General features: G+C 45.9%; 2 protein-coding genes across 6 annotated transcripts in view; one reads left to right on the top strand and one right to left on the bottom strand.

The window, feature by feature from the left end:
• NAA50 (N-alpha-acetyltransferase 50, NatE catalytic subunit) overlaps positions 1–7,783 on the bottom strand; it is a 29,517-nt gene extending 21,734 nt beyond the window's left edge. Inside the window, exons 1-2 of one of the 4 annotated variants that reach the window (XM_090053873.1) lie at positions 7,715–7,783; positions 7,589–7,678 (exon numbers count right to left, since the gene is read on the bottom strand). In XM_090053873.1, coding sequence (XP_089909999.1) covers positions 7,589–7,596 — 8 coding nt within the window. In that variant the 5' untranslated portion in view covers positions 7,597–7,678; positions 7,715–7,783. Of the gene's footprint in view, positions 1–7,588; positions 7,685–7,714 lie in introns of all 4 variants that reach the window. The other 3 variants (XM_090053881.1, XM_090053888.1, XM_090053867.1) reach the window with 3 other exon arrangements.
• Positions 7,784–7,905: 122 nt separating this feature from the next.
• ATP6V1A (ATPase H+ transporting V1 subunit A) overlaps positions 7,906–22,671 on the top strand; it is a 33,427-nt gene continuing 18,661 nt past the window's right edge. Inside the window, exons 1-3 of one of the 2 annotated variants that reach the window (XM_090053853.1) lie at positions 7,906–8,034; positions 18,968–19,063; positions 20,628–20,756. In XM_090053853.1, the coding sequence (XP_089909979.1) occupies positions 18,982–19,063; positions 20,628–20,756 (211 nt within the window). In that variant the 5' untranslated portion in view covers positions 7,906–8,034; positions 18,968–18,981. Of the gene's footprint in view, positions 8,035–8,353; positions 8,373–18,967; positions 19,064–20,627; positions 20,757–22,671 lie in introns of those variants that run through there. The other variant, XM_090053859.1, reaches the window with a different exon arrangement.

Raw genomic sequence — 22,671 nt, 5'->3', positions numbered from 1 at the left:
CAAAAAAGCATGTCAGGACAAAAATATTTTAAAATAAAATTAAAATATGTTAGTTGATGTTTACTTTTTAATATATGATTTCTGTAATTTTTTTCTTTTCTTTTTTTTTTTTTAGAAGTGATCATTTTAACAATGTATGTGGAGCTCTCAACAGCTCACCAAAACGTAGTAAGTGGCCCTCCAGTAGAAATAATTGCCTACCCCTGTCCCAGAACAAGGCAACACTAAAATAGGGTGTGATTTTTCTGACTCTAACCAAACCCCTAGGAGGCATACTGGCCTGAAATGCAAACTCACTGTCAAAAGGAATCTCAAGGAGGCAAAGACAGGAGAGCAACTCAGAATCTCAGTTATTCAAATGCTCAGGTTCAAGTGAGAGACAGACAGGTCATTTCAGCAAGGGCAAAAGCAAAATAAGCTTAACCCAAAGAAAATTAAAGGGTTCCACCCACTGTAATCAATGGGAATTGTATGTAGAGCTAGTAGGACAAAAAGACCTCAGGATTTTCCATCAAAAACAACATGTAATAGGGCAGAATAGATCCGTGATTCCACTCTCCTCTTCTGATGGTCTACTGTACCAAAGCCCAAGAAAATCCAAAAGACAGGCAAATACCATACCTAAACTGAGGCCTAAAAAGAACTCACTCACCTGATGGTAAACAGCATATCAGTAGTCAGAAATGAAGCCCAGGATTCCTGACTCCTTCAGCCATTTCATGTTAAAGAGCTTTTAACCATCTAGACCCATTATTAAAGCCCAAACTGGGGATGTAAATAACATTAAAAATATATATATAATTAAAGGAGATTAAATTAATATCAGATAAACAAGTAACTGATAATACAGCTGCTGATAGGAGCCACTTCTGGCTCCAAGACCCTTTAGAATGAGGGGAGGGAAGGATAAGGTAGGTCCAGTCAGACAACACAGCCCACATGAAGCCCTGTGCTGGGAGGGAGGGAGCACCTATGAACGAGCAGGTAATCACTTAACTGATAAGCAGGGATCCAGGTTCTCTCTTTGCTATGGAAAAAATGTGGATTTTCCCCTTTAAAGGAGGAAGCCACAGGTTTCTACTTGCAGGCTGGCAGAGGGGTAGCCAGTGGCCAGCCAGGTAGAGCTGTGGCCCAGGGCATGAGTGGTTGCACCAGTTTCAATAAACTGATTAAAAAAAAAAAAAACCCACCAAAAAACCCCAACATTTTAATGAAAGTCAGAGAATACTGTGCGTGGCAATAAGGATCCAAGATTCAGGGCAGAAAGCTGAGCACACGTACTGACACCTCCAGATGCAAAAGGTCATGGATCTAAACCTTTGTTTGTCTGTACAGCTACCCTATTTGTCTTGCAATCAATAGACTCCATGACAATTTGGCAGTCTTCTGTTTATCTGGGGAGCTTTTTTCTATATGCTTGAAATCCAGGATGACATTTTGTAGGGCTGTGCAAAAAGGCAGCATTTTGTTTTGACCAGCATTTCAGCAGAACAGCATTCCATTTTGAATTTTGTTTTGATTCGAAACAGCTGTTCTGTTCTGTCGAAACAGGGTTAAAACAGTGAAACTGTTTCAACGTTTTGCCCATAGGATACAATGGGGAAGGTCAAAACAGCCTGTAACGTTGTCATTTCTGGCCTGATTTGGATGAAACTTGCAGAAAGTTCTGAGGGCATGAAGCCTGCCACGTTTCAAGGAGATAGGTGCAGGGAGTTCACAGAAACTGCACCCCAAAATATTGAAAACAAAACTTGTGTCACATGTATGTGTTAAGCCACAGCAGGGTCAAAACTGCAGGCATGCTAGCCCCTCCTGAGGCCACAAAGCTTGCCACATTTCAAGGAGACAGGTGCAGAGCTTTGAGGGAAACTGTACCTCGAGCTGTAGACAAGCAAAACTTGTGACATGGGTGACACTGTGTGTGTTAAGGTACAGCAGGGTGAAATCTGCAGGCCTGCTGGCCCCTGCAGAGGCCACAAAGCCTGCCAGCTGTCAAGGAGATAGGTGCAGAGGTTCTGGGGCCCTGCACCCCTAGCTGCTGACAGGCAAAATTCATGACATGGGTGCTTGTGCAACTGCTGCCTCTCATCAGGCAGCAGGACTAAAGATCCCCCATCACTTGCCACTACAGACCTGGCAGTAATCATTGACCACAGTATAAACAGAGCCAGCAGTGCGATGCTGTAGCCAGCAAGGCCAACAATACCCTGGCATGCATCAATTGATGCATCTCCAACAAAACCATTGCAAATAAGTGATTCTCCTGCTCTACTTGGCATTGGTGAGACCACAGCTAGAGTACTGTGTCTAGTTCTGGACTCTGCACTTTAACACGGATGTGGTAAAGAGAATCCAGAGAAGGGCTAACCATATGAGCAGAGACTTGCATGGCAAGCCATGTGGGGAAAGGCCGAGGGACTTTGGACATTTCAGCCTGAAAAAGAGAAGGCTGAGAGGGGACTTAATAGCAGCTTACTGCTACATCAGAAGTGTACATCTAGGGCTCGGTGAACAACTGTTCACCAGGGCACCTTTGGGGAAAACTAGAAGTAATGGTCACAGACTGGACACCCTAGTTGTGAAGTAGTTTTTCTTAATGTTGAGCCTGAAACAATCTTCCAGGAGTTTGTGACAAGTTTTGCCTGTCAGCAGCTAGGGGTGCAGGGCCCCAGAACCCTCCTGCACATATCTCCTTAACAGCTGGCAGGCTTTGTGGCCATAGCAGAGCCTAGCAGGCCTGCAGTTTTCACCTCCCTGTGCCCCAAGACAGACACAGTCCCAGAAGCACCCATGTCATGAGTTTTGCCTGTCAGCAGCCAGAGGTGCAGGGCCCCAGAACCCCTTCACCAACAGCTGGCAGGCTTCGTGGCCTCAGCAGGGGCTAGCAGGCCTGTAGCTTTCACCCTGCTGCACCTTAACATACACAGTGTCACCCACGTCACGAGTTTTGGTTGTCCGCAGCTTGAGGTAGTTTTCTGCAAAGACCTGCACCCATCTCCTTGAAACTTGGCAGACTTTGTGGCCTCAGCAGGGGCTAGTATGCCTGCGGTTTTGACCCTGCTGTGGCTTAACACATACACATGACATGAGTTTTCCTTTCAAGACTTTGGGGTACAGTTTCCCCAACCCCCTACACCTATCTCCTTGCAGCTTGGCAAGCTTTACGCCCCCAGAAGGGGCTACCATTCCTGCAAGTTTCAGCCAGACCAGGCCAGAAATGACAAAGTTATAGGCTGTTTCAACCTTCCCCATTATAGCCTATGGGCAAAATGTTGAAACAGCCTCGAAACGGCAAAACATTTCAGCTTGCCTCGTTTTGTTTTGACTATATCTGTTTCACTTCAATTTTGCTGTTTCAACCTTGAAATGAGTCGAAACAGCATTGAAACAAAGCTGGCGGCGAAATTTCGTGCAGCCCTAATATTTAGTGACAATTCAGAAAGATCTTTTTTTTTCCTCCCAATGGAAACAAAGTAATAGTCGTGTACACATGACATAGTACAGACCTGGACAAACGGATCTGAACCTTTATATAGGACTTTATACAAACTCACATCCTAAACTTTACAAAGGGTTGAGGGGAGGAAAAGAAAAATAAATACTACCTTGGTAGAATTTACTTCAAAAACTACTTCTGTGTAAGTTCCAGGTCAGAGATAATCTTCACGTGCCCTTCCTGGCTTCAGACACTGCCTTGCTAAGTCTCTGGTCTGTGCCTGATGTCCTCCACCTATTACATCACCTCACTAAGGTTCCCATTGGGCCAGCTGTCACCAGAGAAGCAGCTCTTGTTTGCAACACTTTTCATTTGGCAAAGACTGTCCCTTACTATCTTTTTGTATAGCATCTACCATTGAAGAGTGCCTCATCTCCTTGAAGGCTCATAAACACATCAGAATCAATCAGGAGCAGAGCCTGATGTTTATAGACTACAGATCCAGCCTCCCAGAAACCTGTTTCTTGTTTACTTCTTTAAAATTTATCTTTGGGTGCAGCCCTTTAACTGCAATGAGGAGCAGAACTTAATTTTCTGAGACATCATGAATTTCATGACTGCTGATTTGAGCTCATTTTAGTTGGTGAGTTTTTCTGTTTTATGCTCCGTGCTCAGAGACAGTAGCATGAAAATGTTACCTGAATGATGCATAGGCTTTAAAGAAGAAATATATCCCTATATAAAAGAGACAATACTGAGGACAACCCTACTTTACATCACCTTGCATCTGAATATCAGCAATGTCTACAGACAGTAGAACTTCACTTATGGTTTTTCCCCATGGTTCAAAATCCATATAAATTTAAAAAAATAATGAAAGTGAAGTTTAAGACCAACTAAGTAAAGCAAAAGTGTATGGGCAATGGACCACAAAATTTCACAGAGGTTCCTTCTAAAGAGAACTACGGGAATTTCTCCAAACAGTAGCAGTACATAGTTAAAGAATCCCAAGTTCTCTGAACAGGCTATGTCAAGGAAGCTACAGCTGCCACCACAAGAGGCCCCTCAGCTTATTGATTCCTGCATGGTCCCTGCAATGGAGTTTCTGGATCTAGCCTTTTGACACAAAGGTCTTGTGAGTGTTTACAAAGGGTGTGACACTCACAAAAGAATGGGAAAAATCCCTATCAGGCAGCTGCAAGCTCTTCCAAAATTAGAGGCAGGAGGAAAGGGCTGCAAGCCACATACCCTGTCTGTTTTGGATTGGAAAGGTATAAAAAAAACTCATGGAACCATGTGACTGGTTCCTTCTCTCATCCCAATTCACTAGGAGCCTCATTCATTCATTTGTTGTTCAGGCTCTAGAGCTGATCTACAAAGCTCCCAAGATTACCACTATGCTTTCAAGTACATGTTAACTAACATGCACTTAGTAGAAAATTTCCATAAGGAGCCATTCAAAACTGGGTTTTACAGCTACCAGGTAAAATTGCCCCATGTGTCTGATCCACAGTCAGACCAAGAACGCCTGCAGCACACGTACACTCCTCCAGCATTAGGATTCTCCAATAACCCTAACCGGGTAGGAGAACTGGCTTATGCTACAACCCTTCCTTGTCCAATTGGCAGCATCTCCCAGAAACAGAGGCAAGGCAGGACAGGTGGAACTCCCACATACAACTCCATTTCTGGGAGGAGAGACAGAGGGCCAGACCAGGAAAAGCCACAGGTACTAGACGGGCAGGAGGCACTTTGCCAGGGCAGCACAGGACTTGTGGTAGTGGCACAGAACTTCCCTGCCCCACTGTGTTGCACTGGGTCTCAGCAGAGTAGGGAGCCCTGAACCCACAGCCAACCCCTGCCCCACGCACAAATCTGAGGGTCATGTCCCTCCTATACTCCCACCAGGAGTGTGGACACCAATGGGGAGCCAGCCCCTCCCCTGCCCCCTGGAAGAGCTGTCCCACTCCTTGTCCAGGCCCTGCAGCCACACATGGCCCTGGGCCCCAAGCCCCACATACTGCCTGAGCTGGGCTGCAGCCCAAACCACCCAACTCCCTCCCTCATTACGGAGGCCTCAATTCCCCCCTGACTTACCTGTGGGAGCAATTCCCACCCCCCCACAACTTACCTGTGAGAGCTGCTCTCCAGGCTGCCTGGCAGCCATGTGAATATCTGAATGCACACATGCACATGGTACCCCCTTCCTAATAGCCTTTCTCCTCCTCCCCCCAGACCCTTACAGGCTGCAACTCTGCCAGCTTGCAAGGGAAAAACCCATCATTTCACCATGCTTTTCTCTTTAAAAATGAAGAAATGAAAATCTGGGATTTTCTCCTTAAAAATGAAGAAATCTGGGATTCACCACGTTTTCCCATGGTGAACAGAAAGCCTGGATCCGTGTTAATGATGCATAGAAGTTTTTTTGCCAGGTGCTAAAGTACTTTGGCCAGAAGTTGCTCTTGGCAGAAAAGGAAAATTAGGAGTGTCAGAAAAGCAGAGACAGAAAAGTATAGACTATCACAGACCTGTTTTGATCCCCTGGAATTTGACATAAACTTCACAATTGATTTAAGTAAAAGCAGGACTGAGGAAAAAGTCTATTATTAAAGGGCCATCAAGGAATTTTTTTGGGGGGGGGGTTTCCCCTGTTCTTTTGTAATGAACCCCCAAACTCAGAACCACTGAAGCCCCAGATAAGAAAAATGACAGTTTTCACCCAGGCACATTTTGTGTACTACATGCAATTCTAACATGAGACTCCAGTCTGCTCTGGCCTGACATAGAAAGTTGCCCGACAATGTAACATATTCAAGCCTAAGCAATACTCTGCCTTTCAGTTCAAAACTGATATAGAATCCAAGCAGAGCCAAGCCACTGAAAACCAAAAAACCTGGGGAATACAAGCTGAAACCAAGTTCTAGTTTCAGCCATATCTAACACGTGACCTGCTGCTGATCAATTTTATTGTTCTTCCTGCATGCCCACCTATTCCTGACAAGGCTGCTCTGCCTCTTTTCCCACAAGACCTAGAGAACGGAATCTACTGATTATATTGGACACTGCTTTATTGACAGGCATTAATGTAAGATTACCAAGAATCCGTGTTTTCTATTTCCCCATGGAAAAATGCAAATTTTCCCCTTTGAAACAGGAAACCAGAGTTCCAACCTGCAAGGGTGTTTGGGGTTAGGGGGAAGGCCACTAGAAGCAGGGGGTGCCACGTGCATGCATATACACACACCACACACATACAACCAGGCAAGGTGGTGGGTGCAGCTCCTGCAACTACCTGTAAGTAAGTCGGGGGGGGGGGGAGGACAGAAGGAGGGTGGCACAGGTGACACATGGGAAGTCACAAGGCAGGTGGAACTCCACACATGCCGTGGCCACCCTTACTGCTGTGGAATATTGGGTTCATCCAAGCTGTAGCCTCATAACTTGTAGTGCCAAAACTGAGGTGGGAGGGGGCCCATGCTGCACTCAGCACCTTTGGGGCAGGTTTGGCAGCTGGGGCTGGAGGCACTGCCCAGCTAGGGTGGTGGCACAGGGCTCCTGGAGCTTGGCCCCTACCCTGATGGCACAAGGGCAGTCCATGCAAAAGCTTGGCACATACTGAGGCCAGTTTGGGCCATCAGGGCAGGGGCAAAACTCCAGAAAGCAGGGGCCTTTCTGGTCCATCCACATGCTGCCCCTCAAAAGAGGGTGATTCCAGCTACATTCGTGGGGCTGCTGCCAGCTCTCCAGGCAACTGTTGGCGCAGGCAGGCAGTCTGCCTTCCCAGGGAGGCACCCGATGCAGAAACGACAGGCAGCTCCACACGGCCGTAAGCCAGAAAGTGCGGGGTCGCCTCCCCACCCTCCGCGGGAGAAGACCCCGCCGGCAACGTGGTTCGGCCCGCGGTGCGGCCGGGACCCGCCGAGGGGCTCCCCTCACGCAAGCGGGGCACAGCCGAGCCCTTCCGACGGCTTCTTCCACCCCCGCGGGGGAACGATCCACAAGCCGCGAGCCGAGCCCGGCGGCGCAGCGCCGCGCCCCCAGAACACCCCCAAGTAGGGGGCGGGGCGCGGCGCCATGTGACGGCCAGCTAGTGCCGAACGGCGCCACCCCAGGCCCGGCGCCCCGCTCGGGCCGGGCCCGCGCCGCACTCACCCCTTCATGGCGCGGCCGCGCTGGATGCGCGCAAGGCCCAGCGACGCGACGGCCTCCTGCTCCTGCTCCTGCTCCTGCTCCTGCTCCTGCTCCTGCTCCTGCTCCTGCTCCTGCTCCTGCTCCTGCCGGGCGCTTGTTCGTTCAGCCTCCCGCTCCCGCTCCCGCTCCACATGGGCCGCAGGCCACCCGCCCCGCCCCGCCGGCGTGACCCCGCGCTGCCCGCTTCAACGCAGGCACGTTCTACGTGACCCGTGCTCCCGCACGATGGCTGGATGGTATCACATGATCGCAGGAAGTAAATCACATGCCTCTTGCGCCTGTTACGCAAGTGGGAGGGATTCTCTCGCTTCCTTGGCTTCCGCGGTCGCATGCGCAGGCGGCCCGGAGCGACGACTAAGTTGCTTTGCTGCTGCTGCCGCCGCCGCCAGTTGTTGCTGTAAGCCCAGGTGAGGTGCCCCCCGCTGCGGCTTCTCCAGGCCCCTGGGAGGTGGCTAGCCGGCTGGCTTGGCTGTGCCCCGGGGCCGACGGGTCCTGTCCCCGCGCCTGCGTCACGGGCTCCCGGCCTGGAGGGTGCCTCGTCCTGCCCTGCGGCGGCCGCCCCTGCTAGGGAGCGTCGCCTCTCCCGGCTCCCGCGTAGGCTGGTGGCTACAGGAGGAGTCACGGCCGCGTCGCTCTGGCCTTTCCCGCCCCTGGGACAGGTCCATTCTAGAGCGGGTGCGTGGGCGACCGGGGCGCTTCGCTTTCGCGCGGATGCGAGGACTGGACCTTATGGCCAGAAACCGCTGTAAGTCAGTCGGTAACCAGGTACGGTTCCCTGTGCTTCTGACATGGCACAGTCTCTCCGTTTGAGCCCGTAGAGACTCTGTTTCCTGAGCCCCTGCCTCCTCTCCACATTTGTCATTCATTTATCCAAGGCTTGTTAAAGACAACCATAAAAAAGGCTCGTGGTCTTTCTTGCTTGCAACAAAGCAAGTTAGAGGAGCCTAACAAAGTTAGTTTGTTAGACCCCTCAGCTCAAAGCCACGAGTTCTGTGGCTTTTCAGAAAGATGGTGGATCATAAGGTATGCCTAGCATTTTGCTTGCTGTGTATGTAATGGCTGTCCTGCTGGCGGGGGTGGGCAATTATTTCAGGCTGAGGGCTGCTTACCAAGTTCTGGCAAGCTGTGGAGGGCTGCATTGGTAGCCCCGCCCCTTGACAGATACCCTGCCCCCTGGTTGCCATCTTATGACTGGAAGTCCCACCCCCTAACACCTGACCTTTGCCACCAGAAGTCCCTCCCCATGCCCCCAGAAGTATTCCTTTCAGCAAGGGGTTTTGCTATTTTAGAAGCAGAAAAAAACCAAAGTATAGTCTAAAAAGCAAACATCTACAGCATTCATTAATTTGGTTTAAAAATATATTTTTGTTCTGATTTACATGCATTTGTGCAGTCATGTTTATATACACTGCACAATAGCTTAAAATGAAGTCTCATGCTTGTATATTGTGGGGGGTGGGCTGCCGAGGGGGTGTGAGGAGGTCTGTGTATATGGCAGTGCAAGGGGGGTGTGGGTGCAGTGTATGGTGGGTTGTACATGTGGGACTCAGCCTATGAACACACACATGCTCTGCCCATGCCTACGTGCATGCGCGCACATTGTGCCTGCCTGCTTGCATTCATACACGCACCCCATATTGGCACAGTCCCGTGCTCCCCAGTTGGGTGATGCAGCTGGCAGCCAGGGGGTGTTGGAACAGGGCAGGGGCAGGAAGGGAGTGAAATAGCTGGGGGCAGGCAGGGCTGGGCTTTTCAGTCCTACTGAGGGTCCCCTTGGGTCCTACTGCCTTTGGCTCCTGTCAGCTTTCATAGGCTGCAGGGGCAGATAAAATTTAGAAAATTAATATTTTTAGGGGCCCTGCAGGCTTGGGCCATACTTGGCCTGTGGGCTATACTTTGACCACCCCTATACTAGTATCATCACTTGACTGCATTGCGTTGCAAAAGGAATGGTAGTTGGGATGGTAGTTTGAGAGGGGAAGAGCCAAAATAGAAGTTCTCTCTTTGGCCCATGACTACAAAGTTAAATTGCTTTTGACTTGGAAATACTGAGAATATGTCCTGATCAGCAGTGTCCACATGACCTGCTGGAGAAGAACAGCATCAAGAAAACCAGACAGCAGACCAGGCTGGAACATCATTCATGCATAGTCATCCTGAATCACCATGTTTTGAAAAATGTGACTGCTTTTGGTTGGGCGTTGGGTAGACAAAGAAATTGTACTAGGTCTTTTGGGTACACGCATCCACCCCTGTTACTTGTAGAGCAGGGGACAAGACTGACTAAAACTTCTTGGCCTGTTTTTCCTACCTAGCATTAGTTAGCGTGTGCATGTGTACCTTATGATTTGCCAAGGAGGTAGAATTGGTTCTATGCCTCGTTTTTGCTGCTGCTTGTTATAAGGGACACATCCTCTGGAAGCACTGTAAGATGTTTCTATTTGGGTAGGCATGTAGCAAACAAAGCTTAGTTAGGTTGTTGTTGGAGGCAAAGGGGGTTAATTTTTACTTGCTTTTATGTTGTTTTGTTCCCTTAGTGTAAGCTGCCCCAAGGCTTTCTTGGAAAATGTGATGTATCAATCAAATAAACAACCATATAAATCCTGGATCTTTGTTTTTTTTTTCCCTGCCTATTTGTGAAGTAGGACAAATCACAATGTCCTAACTGTCTAAAGAGGTTGTCTTGTCCCCATTGTCCCATTTCTTGTAACATAAGAGATGTTAGTAGAAATAGCTACCTTATCTATACCATTTTAATCTTTATACTCCCATCAGGTCCTTGCTTTTAAGATAATTAAATATATTAACAGTTGTCCTAATACAAAACACTTGTGTGATGACACTTGATGGTTTCTTCTCTTATTTGGTCTTGTCCACAATAAAACTCCATGGGTGATTGTAGGAAGCCTAGCATTTTGAAATCTCAAGTAATTAGGAAGTGAAACCCATCAATATTTTTAAACTTTTTATAAAACTGGTGTTGCCAGTTTTAAATTGCTGGCAGACATTTGTGAGAAATGATCTTAAGATTGAAGGATATTGTTCCTTCAATTAAGAACAGAGACTGATCCAAGTAAATAAGTCCTTTGACAGAAATAAAGATTTAAGTTACTTTAGACATATTAGAATTAGTTTTTGACCTTTTTAAGACTTAAGGGACTCTTCAGAAAATGCCAGCTCTTAACTTTAGTTCGTTTCTTGACCATGGAAAAATAATGGAGCACTTCTGTTGCCGTGTTTGAATTTTTTGCAATAGATCAGAATTCTTTTAATGCAAGGGATTCCTATTTAAAATCTCTGTGTTTATTTGTGACTTGTATAGGTGTTTGCACACCTAACAATAGGTGACATCAAAGGGATTTTGTAGCCCCCAGAGGTGTTATGACAACCGGTTGATCTTCATTCCTCCAAAAGAAGACACAAGCAGAGAGAGGAAAAACCCCTATGCCTTTTAAATGAGGGACATTTATCTTACTACAATCTGCTGCTGCTTCTGTTGATTTGTTTCTCAGATTATTATGTTGTAGAAACTATCTGGCTTTGGAATGAAGTAATTTCCAAGCAACGGATTTCTTAAGATTTATGACTTTGTTCGTAATTCTTAGGACTGGATGGGTGATTTGAGATTCACAGTTTAAGTAGCTTGTTCCAGAGAAGAATGGGGAAGTCTGCGCTGATAGTAGGTTGCCCTCTACCAGTACCCCTTGCAGCATTGAAACCTGGTTTCAGCTTCCAGACATCAATGTCAGCTTGGTTCCTGTGACAGTTTCCTTAGTTGTCAGGTGTTGATCACTGAGTGTATTGGCTTCCCTTCCAGATGGCTTTGTACAAGAGTTCTGGAGACCTGGTTCAGTTCCCTTGGGAGAATGACAGCTTGCTGTGACCCTATACTGTAAACGGCAGAACGACTGCCATTGCAAGCACCTACTCTGGACTCATTTAAGAAGCATTTGGACGCTTATCTTGCTGGGATCCTTTGACCCTAGCTGACTTCCTGCCTGTGGGGCAGGGGGCTGGACTTGATCTCCCCAGGTTCCTTCCAGCCCTAAGGCCTATGAAATCTTGTCTAACTTCCGCGTTTATTTACAGTGATGTGATCCATTATAGTTCTGCTTCTTATCACCCCCCTCCCTTTTCTGAAGGTTTTCTCAATTGGAAAGGGCAATGTAAGTCACCCAAGTTACAAGAAGCTTGCTGCAGCAGTGTTTGTCTAACGAGTACTAATCATGGAGCCCTTGCAACACATCCTGAGGAGTGCCTACACAGGGTGATCTGCACATTTCATTAGTCCGTTAGGAGAACAGAATCCAACAGAGTGCAAGAGATCTTTGCTGGCACCAGCACAATTCCCTTTGAATATAGACCTGGCTCAGTCTGGCCAGTGAGCTACACTACCTAATACCAAACGAGAATCATCTCGGCTGAGGATTTTGACCAAAAAGGCTGAAGGACTTTCTATGTATACATATGTATACAGGCAGTCCTCGGACTTGCAACACAATTGGTTCCTGAAAACTGGGTCTTAAGTCAAAATGTTGTAACTCAGAACCAATTTTCTCATAAGAAACAATGTTATAAATGGGGGGTTGGTTCCTGAACCAAGGCCCAGTAACCTATTTTCACAAAAAATACCCCAGAATTTTGTACTCTATCAATTATAGATGAGTAACATAGCTATATTAATGTATTTATATTGTAAATAGCAATCATATTGATTTGGAAGGACTTCTTTGAGGTGACTTTGCTGGACTTTTTGAAGGGTTCTTGGCTGGAGTCTTCTCAGGAGTCTTGGCTACAGGTCTTTCTGGAGTCTTGTCTGCTTTCTTAAAGAAAGTGTTCAAGAAAGTTTGGACAGATGTTCTCCAGGGAGATGGGCAACACAGAGAACTTGTGACGTCATGCCAGTGAACATCGGATCAAGTGTTTTAAAGTTGAAACTGATGTCAGAAAATTGAAATGGGGTGTCAGTTTATAAACATTATAAGTGGGAAGCATTGTAACTTGAAATGTTGTAAGTTGAGGACTCTGTGTGTGTGTGTGTGTGTGTGTGTGATCACAGATGAATATCTGTGATTGATTGTGATATCCATGTGAAAGTTTTCTGTCTGCTACAGAAAATCAAGTGAGTTTTGCCAGATTCAGATGCAGTAAGAGTAATCAATGGCTTCTAAGCTTGGTGGTGTGACCCCAGTAAACTGAATCCTAGCAATGTCAGTTTAATACTGCAGGATTGCACCAGTCAGTCTCTTGCAATGAATGCAGTGCATTCAGGGCTGGCTGCTTCTGTGTTCTCATCCTGAAGTGAAGGGATTAATAAAATTATGCTTTCTAAGGCTACTGTTTTTAAGGTGGAAAAGACTTCTAAAAATTGTGGCTCTCCTGGCCAGGGACAACATTCTGTCTTGTAGCACACTGCTGGCATGTCACTATTTTGTAGTGCAAGTGATAGAATTTAAGTGGTGTACAGTTTTTTTTCTGTTAGCTAAGCTAGTGAAGGCTTTTAGTTTTAATAGCGCTAAATCACCTTGCAGACACGTTATTTACCTTGACACATTTCATTACCTATTTAAAGCACTGAGGTAGTAAGTATATTGCTGTTTCTCTGCAATTTCTTTACTGTATCAGCAGTATTCTTTCTGCAGGCTGCTGCCTGGCTCTTCCCGCTCAGCAGTGCTCTCAGAAGCTGTGGCAAAATTAGTTTCTCTGTTCAGCAGATCACTGTGCTGTCTGAGTTGCAAGCAGCAGCTGTGTAAAATCATAAAAAGATTTCTGTGTTGAAGTTAATGTATTTAACCTGAATCTTAGCAGCTGACTGGTTAGACATTTTTAACAAGGATTGTCTGCTTCCAGTGTCTGTTAATATTGGAAGCACTTGAAGGACTTTTCTGTGAATAGTAAAAGAAACTTCCTTTCCTGATAGTTGAATAAACTGAAACACAGGAAGCATCTTGGGCATTCTGACTTGCTTATTGCAGCTTTCCTCTTGGCTTTTTGGGGGGGTGGTGATGACTCATCAAGTCAGGTGACTGTCTCTGCTGTGGGTCTGGAATTTCTTCCCTTTCTGCAGCAGGATTTTTCATCCCTGTGTGCTGAGTGGCTGGGGAAGGTTGGGAAGGACAGTCTTTTACTTGTAAACAGTGAGTGTTTAACTTGGGGGGGGGTGTTCATCTGAACTGTGGATTTTTCTTTTTCTGTGGTCTGCCACAAAGCAAGGTAAGACGCTTTCTACATTTATAGCATATGGCCAGTCTTCAGGCCTTCACTCCCTGATATTGAAAGGCATCTTTGACTTCTTTTTTTTCCTGAGAGTTGTTTTACTTGATCTGGAGCTTATATTTCAGAGGTCCTTGGAGCTTGTGGTGAGGAATCAGGTCTCTACACTGAGAGTCAAAAAAGTAATTGTGATAGAATATCATGATTTTTTTTTTCTGTTAATATCAGAATGCCTTGAGGGGGAGGGAGAATCAACTCTAAAACCAAATTAATTTGCTGTAGAAAGTAGAGGTAAAAAACTAATAGACTTGTGGCCTGGCTTATTCAGTTATCTGTGGATTCATGTATAAAACACTGAATTATTTGTGGAGGACTGAGGCAACCTACAGCTTGTTTTAACCATCTCATTCTGAAGCTAGTTCTGTTTTGGCAGAATACAGTCATGTTCAGACTAGAAAACTCCCTTGAAAGCATCTTTTGAAGTAGTGGGTTTTTGGTTGTTCATTACAAAGATAACACAGGGAGCAAATGCTTGCTAGCATCTTACATTCTATCCACCTTGTCTGCTTATGTTTGGGGAGTTAAAGTAAAATAACTTTCATTTGTAGGCAGTTTAATGAATATTTTTGTAAGAGTAGATTAAATGTAGTAGCTCACCTCATGACTGGAGAAAGCCTTCTAAGACGCTAGAAAAACTTGGCAGAATCCTAAGGTTTCTTGCTGTAATAATATGAAGCTAATTCTAGCTGGTGGTCAGTAGTTTGTGGTGGCTAACCATGATCTCAACATCTGTCGGTCAGCATTATGTGTGCTGATATCAGTGGATCCTAGGGAGGCAGCAATTATCAGTCTCAAGCATGAAAGACCCTAAACACAGTATAAGATGAGACGAGATCCTTACGCTTGGGATTTAGTAACCAGGAATGGACTTGTAATCAACATAAGGGCACCAAGCAGACATGTTGCAGAGCTGCACACTAGGGAATGTCTTTAAAATGTGTCTAGCACTTCCAAGAGTGAGCCTTTTGAAGAAGTGTCAATGTTGAGGTGACTTTGTAGCAAAGACATAGTTTGGACCTGGGTACAGCATGGTATGGAGGCTTTCCTAGACCCAAGGTCTGCATGAGATAAGATTATAGAGGGAAGAGTGAGATGGCAGGCAGTGAGGCCTTGGTAAATCAGAGTTGCTTTGTGCACAGAGGTTAGGATTTGGAACTTGAAACTTCCCTTGACTTCTCCAGCAATTTAATGGAGGAATTCCATCGTGCTTGATGTGAAGAGAGTGGTGGATAAGGAATATAGCTAGGAACACTCCAGATAAAGCACAGCAAAGTAGAGTGGAAACAGTAGGTTGGGGAGAAAAGTGAAGCCTGCAAATCAGAATATGTCTTTATCTGTCCTTGGAAAAATTGTGTTCAGGGTTGCTCCTTTACCATGTGTGTTTTGGGGTTTTTTTGTTTTTTACTCCTGGGAGCTTTTCCCAAAGATGAGTTAAGCCACTTCTGTTGTTTGGTGCCGGCTGCTATATGTTTTCAGTAGTTTCTTGGGTGTTGGCCCCTGCCTGAGTTTGTACCAGTATTGTATGATCTGCTCCAAGTCCCGTCATGCCTTTGTTGACCTGGTCGGGAGTGAGGCCATATTTCTTTACATAATTTGGTTCATCTTTTTCCGGCAGCTAAATGATTTATGAGTATGACTAGCTTGGTCTGCATTAAAATCACCACGGTCCTTGTATCAGCATGTTTTCTTATAAAGTCTAGGTAGATAGTGCCTAGTTCTTCAGAAGCATTGGCCTTGGGGGTTCCATGGGCAAAATCCTGCAATAGTGTAAGCATTCTAGGTCTAGCTGCTTTTTTGATGTGAGCAGCAGTTGAATGTAAGGTATGCAATAGTTTTTATTTGGTTTGCAAGCCAAGATGGGTAGGAAAATACTGCTAGATCCAGTGCTTCAGATTAATCTTGGTGTCCATATAAGAGTCAGTCACCTGGTGCATCAGCAACTTTAAAAATGTTCTTCTAGTACTTAGATATGAGTTTTTATTGGCCAACCCATGCACAGAAGGACTCGCTTGCTTTAACTTAGTGGAACACAGAACCTCTGATCTCTAGATGATCAGTTCAATCCAAGCTGGAAGGGACTGAGTCATGGTCATCTGTGTCTAGCTTCTTGAATGAATCGCTGAAGTGAGCACTGGGGCTTGGAAAATTCTACTTGCTTAGGGTGGTAGGCATTGTGGCAGAGTGAAGTTGGGGGAAAAATGAACTGTTCTGTGGAACAGACCTGGAGTAAAACTGCCACAGAAGGTAAAGAGCAAGGAGTCCATATATGACAGAAGAGTGGGTCCTATGGCCTGGAAAGCAGCTGCTGTCTACCCCACCACCTGTAGAGAGCAGACTGAGATAAGAGCCCTGCAAGAGGGTGGGCATATGTATGGGGTTGGCTAGTGGTAAAGCATACATCTTTTTGCCCTGATGAATAGGTCTTGGGGCAAATAGCTATTCCTTATGGAGTCCTAATGTTGGCTCTGGCAGAGAGTTGTGTGAGTAAATTCAAGCCTGTTCTGAAAGGCACAGTGGTGGGGGTAAACCATTTGCCAGTATTGGGTCCACCCTGTGGACACTTGGGAGCCCTTGCTCTCTATGGCTAGCAACACAGCACTTTTAAAATCAGAATGGTGTTCCTGTGACATGCAAATAAGATAGCACAGAAGGAGTAGGCTTTTTGCCTAGCTAGATCTGTAACAGCATAGTAACACACGTGGAACTGGGGAGGGACAACAAAACAACATGGTTCTACTTGGAGAGCATTTCGTAGAATCATAGAAAACTAGGGTTGGGAGGGACCTCTGGAGGTCATCTAGTCCAGCTCCCTGCTCAAAGCCAGACCATCCCCAACTAGATTATCCCAGCCAAAGCTTTGTCTACCTGGGTCTTGAAAAGACGGAGCTTCCACAGCCTCTCTGGGTAACCTGTTCCAGTGTTTTACTACCCCTCTAGTGAGAATCTTCCTAGTATCTAACTTAAACTTCCCTTGTTGCAGCCTGACACCATTGCTCCTTGTTCTGTCATCTGCCACCACTGAGAACAGTCTAGCTCCATCCTTTCGAATCTCCCTTCACGTAGTTGAAGGCTGCTATTAAATCCCCTCTGTCTTCTCTTCTCAAGACCTAAATAAGCCCAGTTCACTCAGCCTCTCCTCTCAAATCATGTCCCCCAGCCCCCTCACCATTTTTGTTGCCCTCCACTGGATTCTATCCAATTTTTGTCCGCTTCCTTTCAGTAGTGGGGGATCGAAAACTGAACACAGTACTCCACATGTGGCCTCACCAGTGCTGAATAGAGAAGAATAATCACTTCCATTGACCTGCTGACAATGCACCTATAAATGCAGCCCAGTATGCTGTTAGCCATCTTTGCAACAAGGGCACACTGTTTGCTCATATTCAGCTTATTGTCCACTGTAACCACCAGGTCCTCTTCTGCAGAGCTGCTGCCCAGCCTGTACTAGGACATGGGATTATTCTGTTCTCCGTGCAGAACTATGCACTTGTCCTCGTCGAACCTCATGAGATTTCTTTTGACTCAATCCTCCAATATGTCTCGGTCACTCTAAATCCTAACCATACCCTCCAGTATATCTACTACTCTCCCCGGCTTGGTGTCATCTGCAGACTTGCTGAGGGTGCATGCTATGCCATCTTCCAGGTGAGTGATGAAGACATTGAACACAACTGGCCCCTGGGGCACTCTGCTTGATACCGGCTACCAACTAGACATAGAGCCATTAATTACTACCCTGAGCCCAATGCTCTAGCTGGTTTTCTATTCACTGTACAGTCTGTTCATCCAGCCCATACTTCTTTAGCTTGCCTGTGAGAATGCTCTGAGAAATGGTATCAAAAGCCTTGTTAAAATCAAGGTATACCACATCCACTGGTCTCCCTGTGTTCATAAAGCTAGTTGCCTTATCATAGAAGGCAATTGGGTTAGTCAGGCATGACTTGCCCTTGATGAATCCATGCTGACTGTTCCTAATCACCTTCTTCTCCAAGTGCTTATAAATGGATTCCTTGAGGATCTGCTCCATGATTTTTCCAGGGACTGAGTTGAGGCCGACTGATCTGTAGTTCCCTGGATCTTACTTTTTCCCTTTCTTAAATATGGGCACTATGTTTACCCTTCTCCAATCCTTACCAATCGCCCAGGACCTCTCCTGATAGCTGTGAGTTTTCAAAGATTATAGCCAGTGGCTCTGCAATCTTATCAGCCTTCTCCCTCAGCACCCTGGGGTGCATCCTATCTGGCCCCATGGACTTGGATATATCCAGCTTTTCTAAATACACTAAAAGCTCTGTTATCCAGCATCCCCCTGGAATGGGGGATGCCAGATAACAAAATATGCTGGTTAATTGAGTGGCCCGAGCAGACATCCTTGCCTGTTCGGGCCATTGCTGCTTCTGCCCCGTCTGGGGTGTTGCTGCCCTTTCCGTGGGACAGGGAGGTGGGCCCCACACAGCCTGTTACGTCCCCAGGCCGTAGGGGCTCAGCAGCGCAGCTGCTTTCTCTCAGGCCATGGGGGCTCGGCAAAACCGGAAGTGCCACAGTAGGCATTTCCAGTTTCACTTCACCTTACAAGCTGGCATGCCAATTTTAATAGAGTATGCTGGCTTGTAAGGTGCCAGTTAATGGAACTTTTACTGTAGTCCCTAACCTGTTCTTCTGCCACAATTGGCTACTCTCCTCCTTCACAAACTGCTGTTAGGTGCAGCACTCTGGGAGCTGTCCTTGCCTGTGAAGACTGAGGAGAAAAAAAGGCATTGAGCACTTCAGCTTTTTTTTGCGTCTGCTGTTACAAGGTTGCCTCCCACATTCAGTAAGAGACCCATACTTTTCCTGATCCTCTTCCTCCACTTGGTTTAGTGATCTGGGAGGTTCAATGAAAATGGAGTCCTGCTAATACTCTAATGCATGTTTTGTAGTATTGTATGTGGATACTGTCGGTTGAATATTTAAATCGGTATTTCTGAGTAGTCTGCCATATCTGGCCTGAAGGAAGTCAGATCGCTGCTTGCTGGATTAGGTTTCTTCATGCCCTGTGTCAAATTAACTGACTTTCTTTTTTGGCAGGTAAAAAGAGCGAGATGGACTTCTCCAAGATACCAAAAATCCGTGATGAGGACAGAGAGAGCTTGTTTGGCTATGTCCATGGAGTCTCAGGACCTGGTATGTGCTACTCAGTGGGGGAAGTGGGGAGTCATATCTGGATTCTGCATCTTCTGAAAACACAGATGAGTTTGTCTGCTTGGGGAAGTATAGTAAAGCCCCCAGTGTAGTTAGTTATCTTGTCCCATTCCCTGCCTAGAGAAGAAGCCCTCCAGGGTTGTTTGCTTCTTGATATACTTGTGCTGAAGCGTGAGAGACTGAGCTGTCTCTGTGAAATGTTACTATTCATTACCCTTCAATGGTCTGCCATTTTGTGCCAGTTGTATCTCTTTAAAAATTGATTGTTGGCATTTATAGTGGGAAATATCAGCATAGTAAGTCCGTTTCAGAAGCACAGCAGAGTCATCGTGGTTCGTTCTACAAGGCTTCCTTGACATACTTTTAATTCTTTTCCTACTCTTATATATATTCCTGGACAGTCTGTCTTGTCTTGGTGCCAGCAGCTTTCAGACACTGGTCCTCGGATGAAGGTTGAGCTTCCTTAGGAATGTGGCTCCTTGCACAATTTTTTTCTTTAGTTAACCAAGCTATGCCATTAATACATTTCTCTAATGTAGACAGGATCTAGGTCTAAAGGTGGAAAATACTCCTTGTGAGGGTAAGGTGGCTTTCTAGGAGGATGGTTATTTAAACCCACCTAGTCTCTGACAAGGGTTAAAACACTAATCTGGTGCTGATCCAGGATATGTTATGACTGCAGTAGTTTCTAAAGACATCAAGCTGTGATGGAGATCTGTTGAGCCCAGGAAAGTGTGTGTGTGCATGCACACACACGCGTGTCTGGAGGGGGGTGGGGGGGGTCTCACAATAGCTGGGGTGGCCGTCCCACAACATGCATGCCACTACTAGTCTAGGCAGTCAGTAAACATAAGTACCAGAATGGAGACAGGGAGGACAGGTTGTGGAGAGGGCAGGACTCCTCAAGCAAGAGGTGAAGCCCCCCATCCCTTTTTGCGCCTTCTGCTGCTGCCGTGCCATCCTGAGGCTGACAGGGTCTCTGTACTCACCCTCCTGCCTTCAGCTTTTGCTTCCTTACACCCCATCTGGGAGTGACATGGCTTTCAGCCATTTAGAAGTTGGACAGCTGCGCTCTTAACAAGTACTTGGCCTAGCTTGATATTAGCAGCTATGTTTAACAGATCCTTACTTTACTTTCCCAGAATCCTGATTATGGCTTAAGTATAAGCTTATTGATTCTATACCAGCTTACACACACATTATTTGTAACATAAGCTTTTGATATGTATGTAGTCCTCACCCATCATTGTGATTTGTCAGTCACTGACCACATCCACAATCTATAGCTCAAGTCCCACTGCTTCTATTCTGGCACTCTGCAGTGCAAACTGTTGGGTATGCCTCTGGAAGAACAGGGATCGGATCAGGGCAGGTTTTGGGGAGGACAGCACTTAATTTGTGCCATGCCTGCCAGAAAAGTTTATCACAATTGTTCTACTAAATCCATTATCTACTGGGTTTCCAGCACTCCTTGTTTTATTTTCTGAAGAAAAAACTTAAAACTGGCAAAGGAGAGATTGACCCAGATGGTTTTTTTTTCATGCAGTGGTTACTGCCTGTAACATGGCAGGTGCAGCCATGTACGAGTTGGTACGAGTTGGCCACAGTGAGCTGGTGGGAGAAATTATCCGACTGGAGGGTGATATGGCCACTATCCAGGTTTATGAAGAAACATGTATCCTTCCCTTTGTTCCTGCTGGACTGTTTGGCTCTAAAGGTAGGGCAATTAATAGAATAGAGAAAATAAACCCATTTGAATTAAACCAGATGTCAAGATTACTCAGTAGCTTCCAGATCTGTAGCTGCAGGCAAAAGCATCTGTTCTTTGTACCTCATGCAGGCTTTGAAATCTTTTACAATGAGGCTTTTCTTCACGAGCTACACTTGCCTTTTTCTTGAAAATTAGTTGCTGGACATTGAGGTGCATTTGTTTAAGCAAGGAAATTTAGCCAAGTCCCAGGACATCCTTAAGCTGCTCCCAGTGCAGATGCTCCTACTGAGTCAGTAGTAGCTTCTGGAACAGGAGCTTCTGCCCCAGGGAAAAGGAAGTTGCACTGTGCACTTCTCCTTTCCTCAGGCAGACCCTCCTGCTATAGCCTTGTTACTAACCGAGTAGAAGCATCTGCAGTGGGAGCAGCTTGAGGGTGTTTTGGGGCTTGGTTTTGTTGTATTTCCTCACTTGCCAGCAGTATAAATGTGGGTATCTGCAGTAGGAGAAAGCGGCAACCTATAATACTTCATTAACTCCCTAGCTGCTGGCTGACTGGACATTTTCCTCCATCAGCAGCAGTATCTACCCCAGCAGCAGCTTGAGGATGTCCACTCAACAAAAGGAGGGCAGTAACTCTGCACATGCTGAAGGAACATACTTAAACTGTTGCTGGTGGGGGGAGTTGTCCACAGCCAACAGCTAAGGGGTTAAGAGAGCAGTTTAGCAGTTGTTCCCTTCTACTACAGCTGCCCTCTTTATACTGCTAGCAAGATGAATCTTTTTCTTTGCATAGTCCTCTGAAAACGGGGTGTATGTCTTAATGGAGTGGGGGAAGGATAGTAAGCAAGTTCATACAGTATGTTGTGTCACCTGGTATAACCTGAGTAATAACCCCCTCAAACTACAGTGCTGCTTCTATAATGCAGACTATGCTTACCAATAAACAAGTTTTGAATTTTGACTTCAGATACAAGTCAAACGCTGAACTCTGTCTGGACATAGAGGGCTACTACTACCTCATTGATGAATACAAACTATAAATAGCAAAACTACCAAGCAAAATCAACTTTTTTTTTTTTTTTTTGCCTTGGCTTGTGTTTAAAAAATCTATTCTTTTTCCCCTTTTCATCCCCTCCCTCCCCACCTCCCCCCAAAAAAAGAGAGGCCCTGTGTGCTATGAAATAACATTTGTAATTGGGCAGGATTCCCTCTTCAGTCAGATTTAGATTTATCTGCAAAACACAGTGCATTGCTTACTTGCCTTTGTGGAATCCTCACTGTTGATCTAGGTTAGATACAGCAGATGTTAATAAACTGTACTTCTACTGCAGGAAGTTGCTCAGGGCTCATTTAAGAGCACTTAGTGCCAAAAGTCACAAATTGCACTAATCTAAGTTGCTATTTTTTTATACTAGCATTGGAAAACTGTCCCAGCGTAAGGGACTAATGACTGTTTCACTGTTTTATTAACTACTCCTGAAGCAGGAAACCAATAGGCTTGCTGCTTTTGCAAGATGGGTGGCATTCTATTTCTGAAGAGTTGTGTGGTAAGTTTGCTTTGGTCATTAACAACTTCTTAGCCAAAAACTCTGAAACAAAGCTATCTGTAGCCTACTTAAGGCTTTCTGTGTGCCCATCCTGATCATGAGGACAGATCTGGGTTTTCCATTTGCTTTAGAAAAACTTGAATTTTCTTCTTTAATAGAGAAAAGGAGCAAATTGCAGTGTTCCAGCCTACAAAGGGCTGTTTGGGACTTCAGGGAGTGGGAGGAGGGCAATCGGGCAGGGGGAGCCATGTGCATGTATCCACACATGCACGGAGCAGCTAGGTGGTGGTGAAAAACAACTCCCGCAGCTCCTTCCTGGTAAAGTCCTCCAT

This window comes from Crocodylus siamensis, chromosome 1, assembly GCF_052110815.1.
Source record: "Crocodylus siamensis isolate JL-2025a chromosome 1, ASM5211081v1, whole genome shotgun sequence".
Taxonomy (NCBI): Eukaryota; Metazoa; Chordata; order Crocodylia; family Crocodylidae; genus Crocodylus; species Crocodylus siamensis.
The sequence above is the reverse complement of the archived record's forward strand: the minus strand, read 5'-3'. Positions and strand labels throughout refer to the sequence as shown.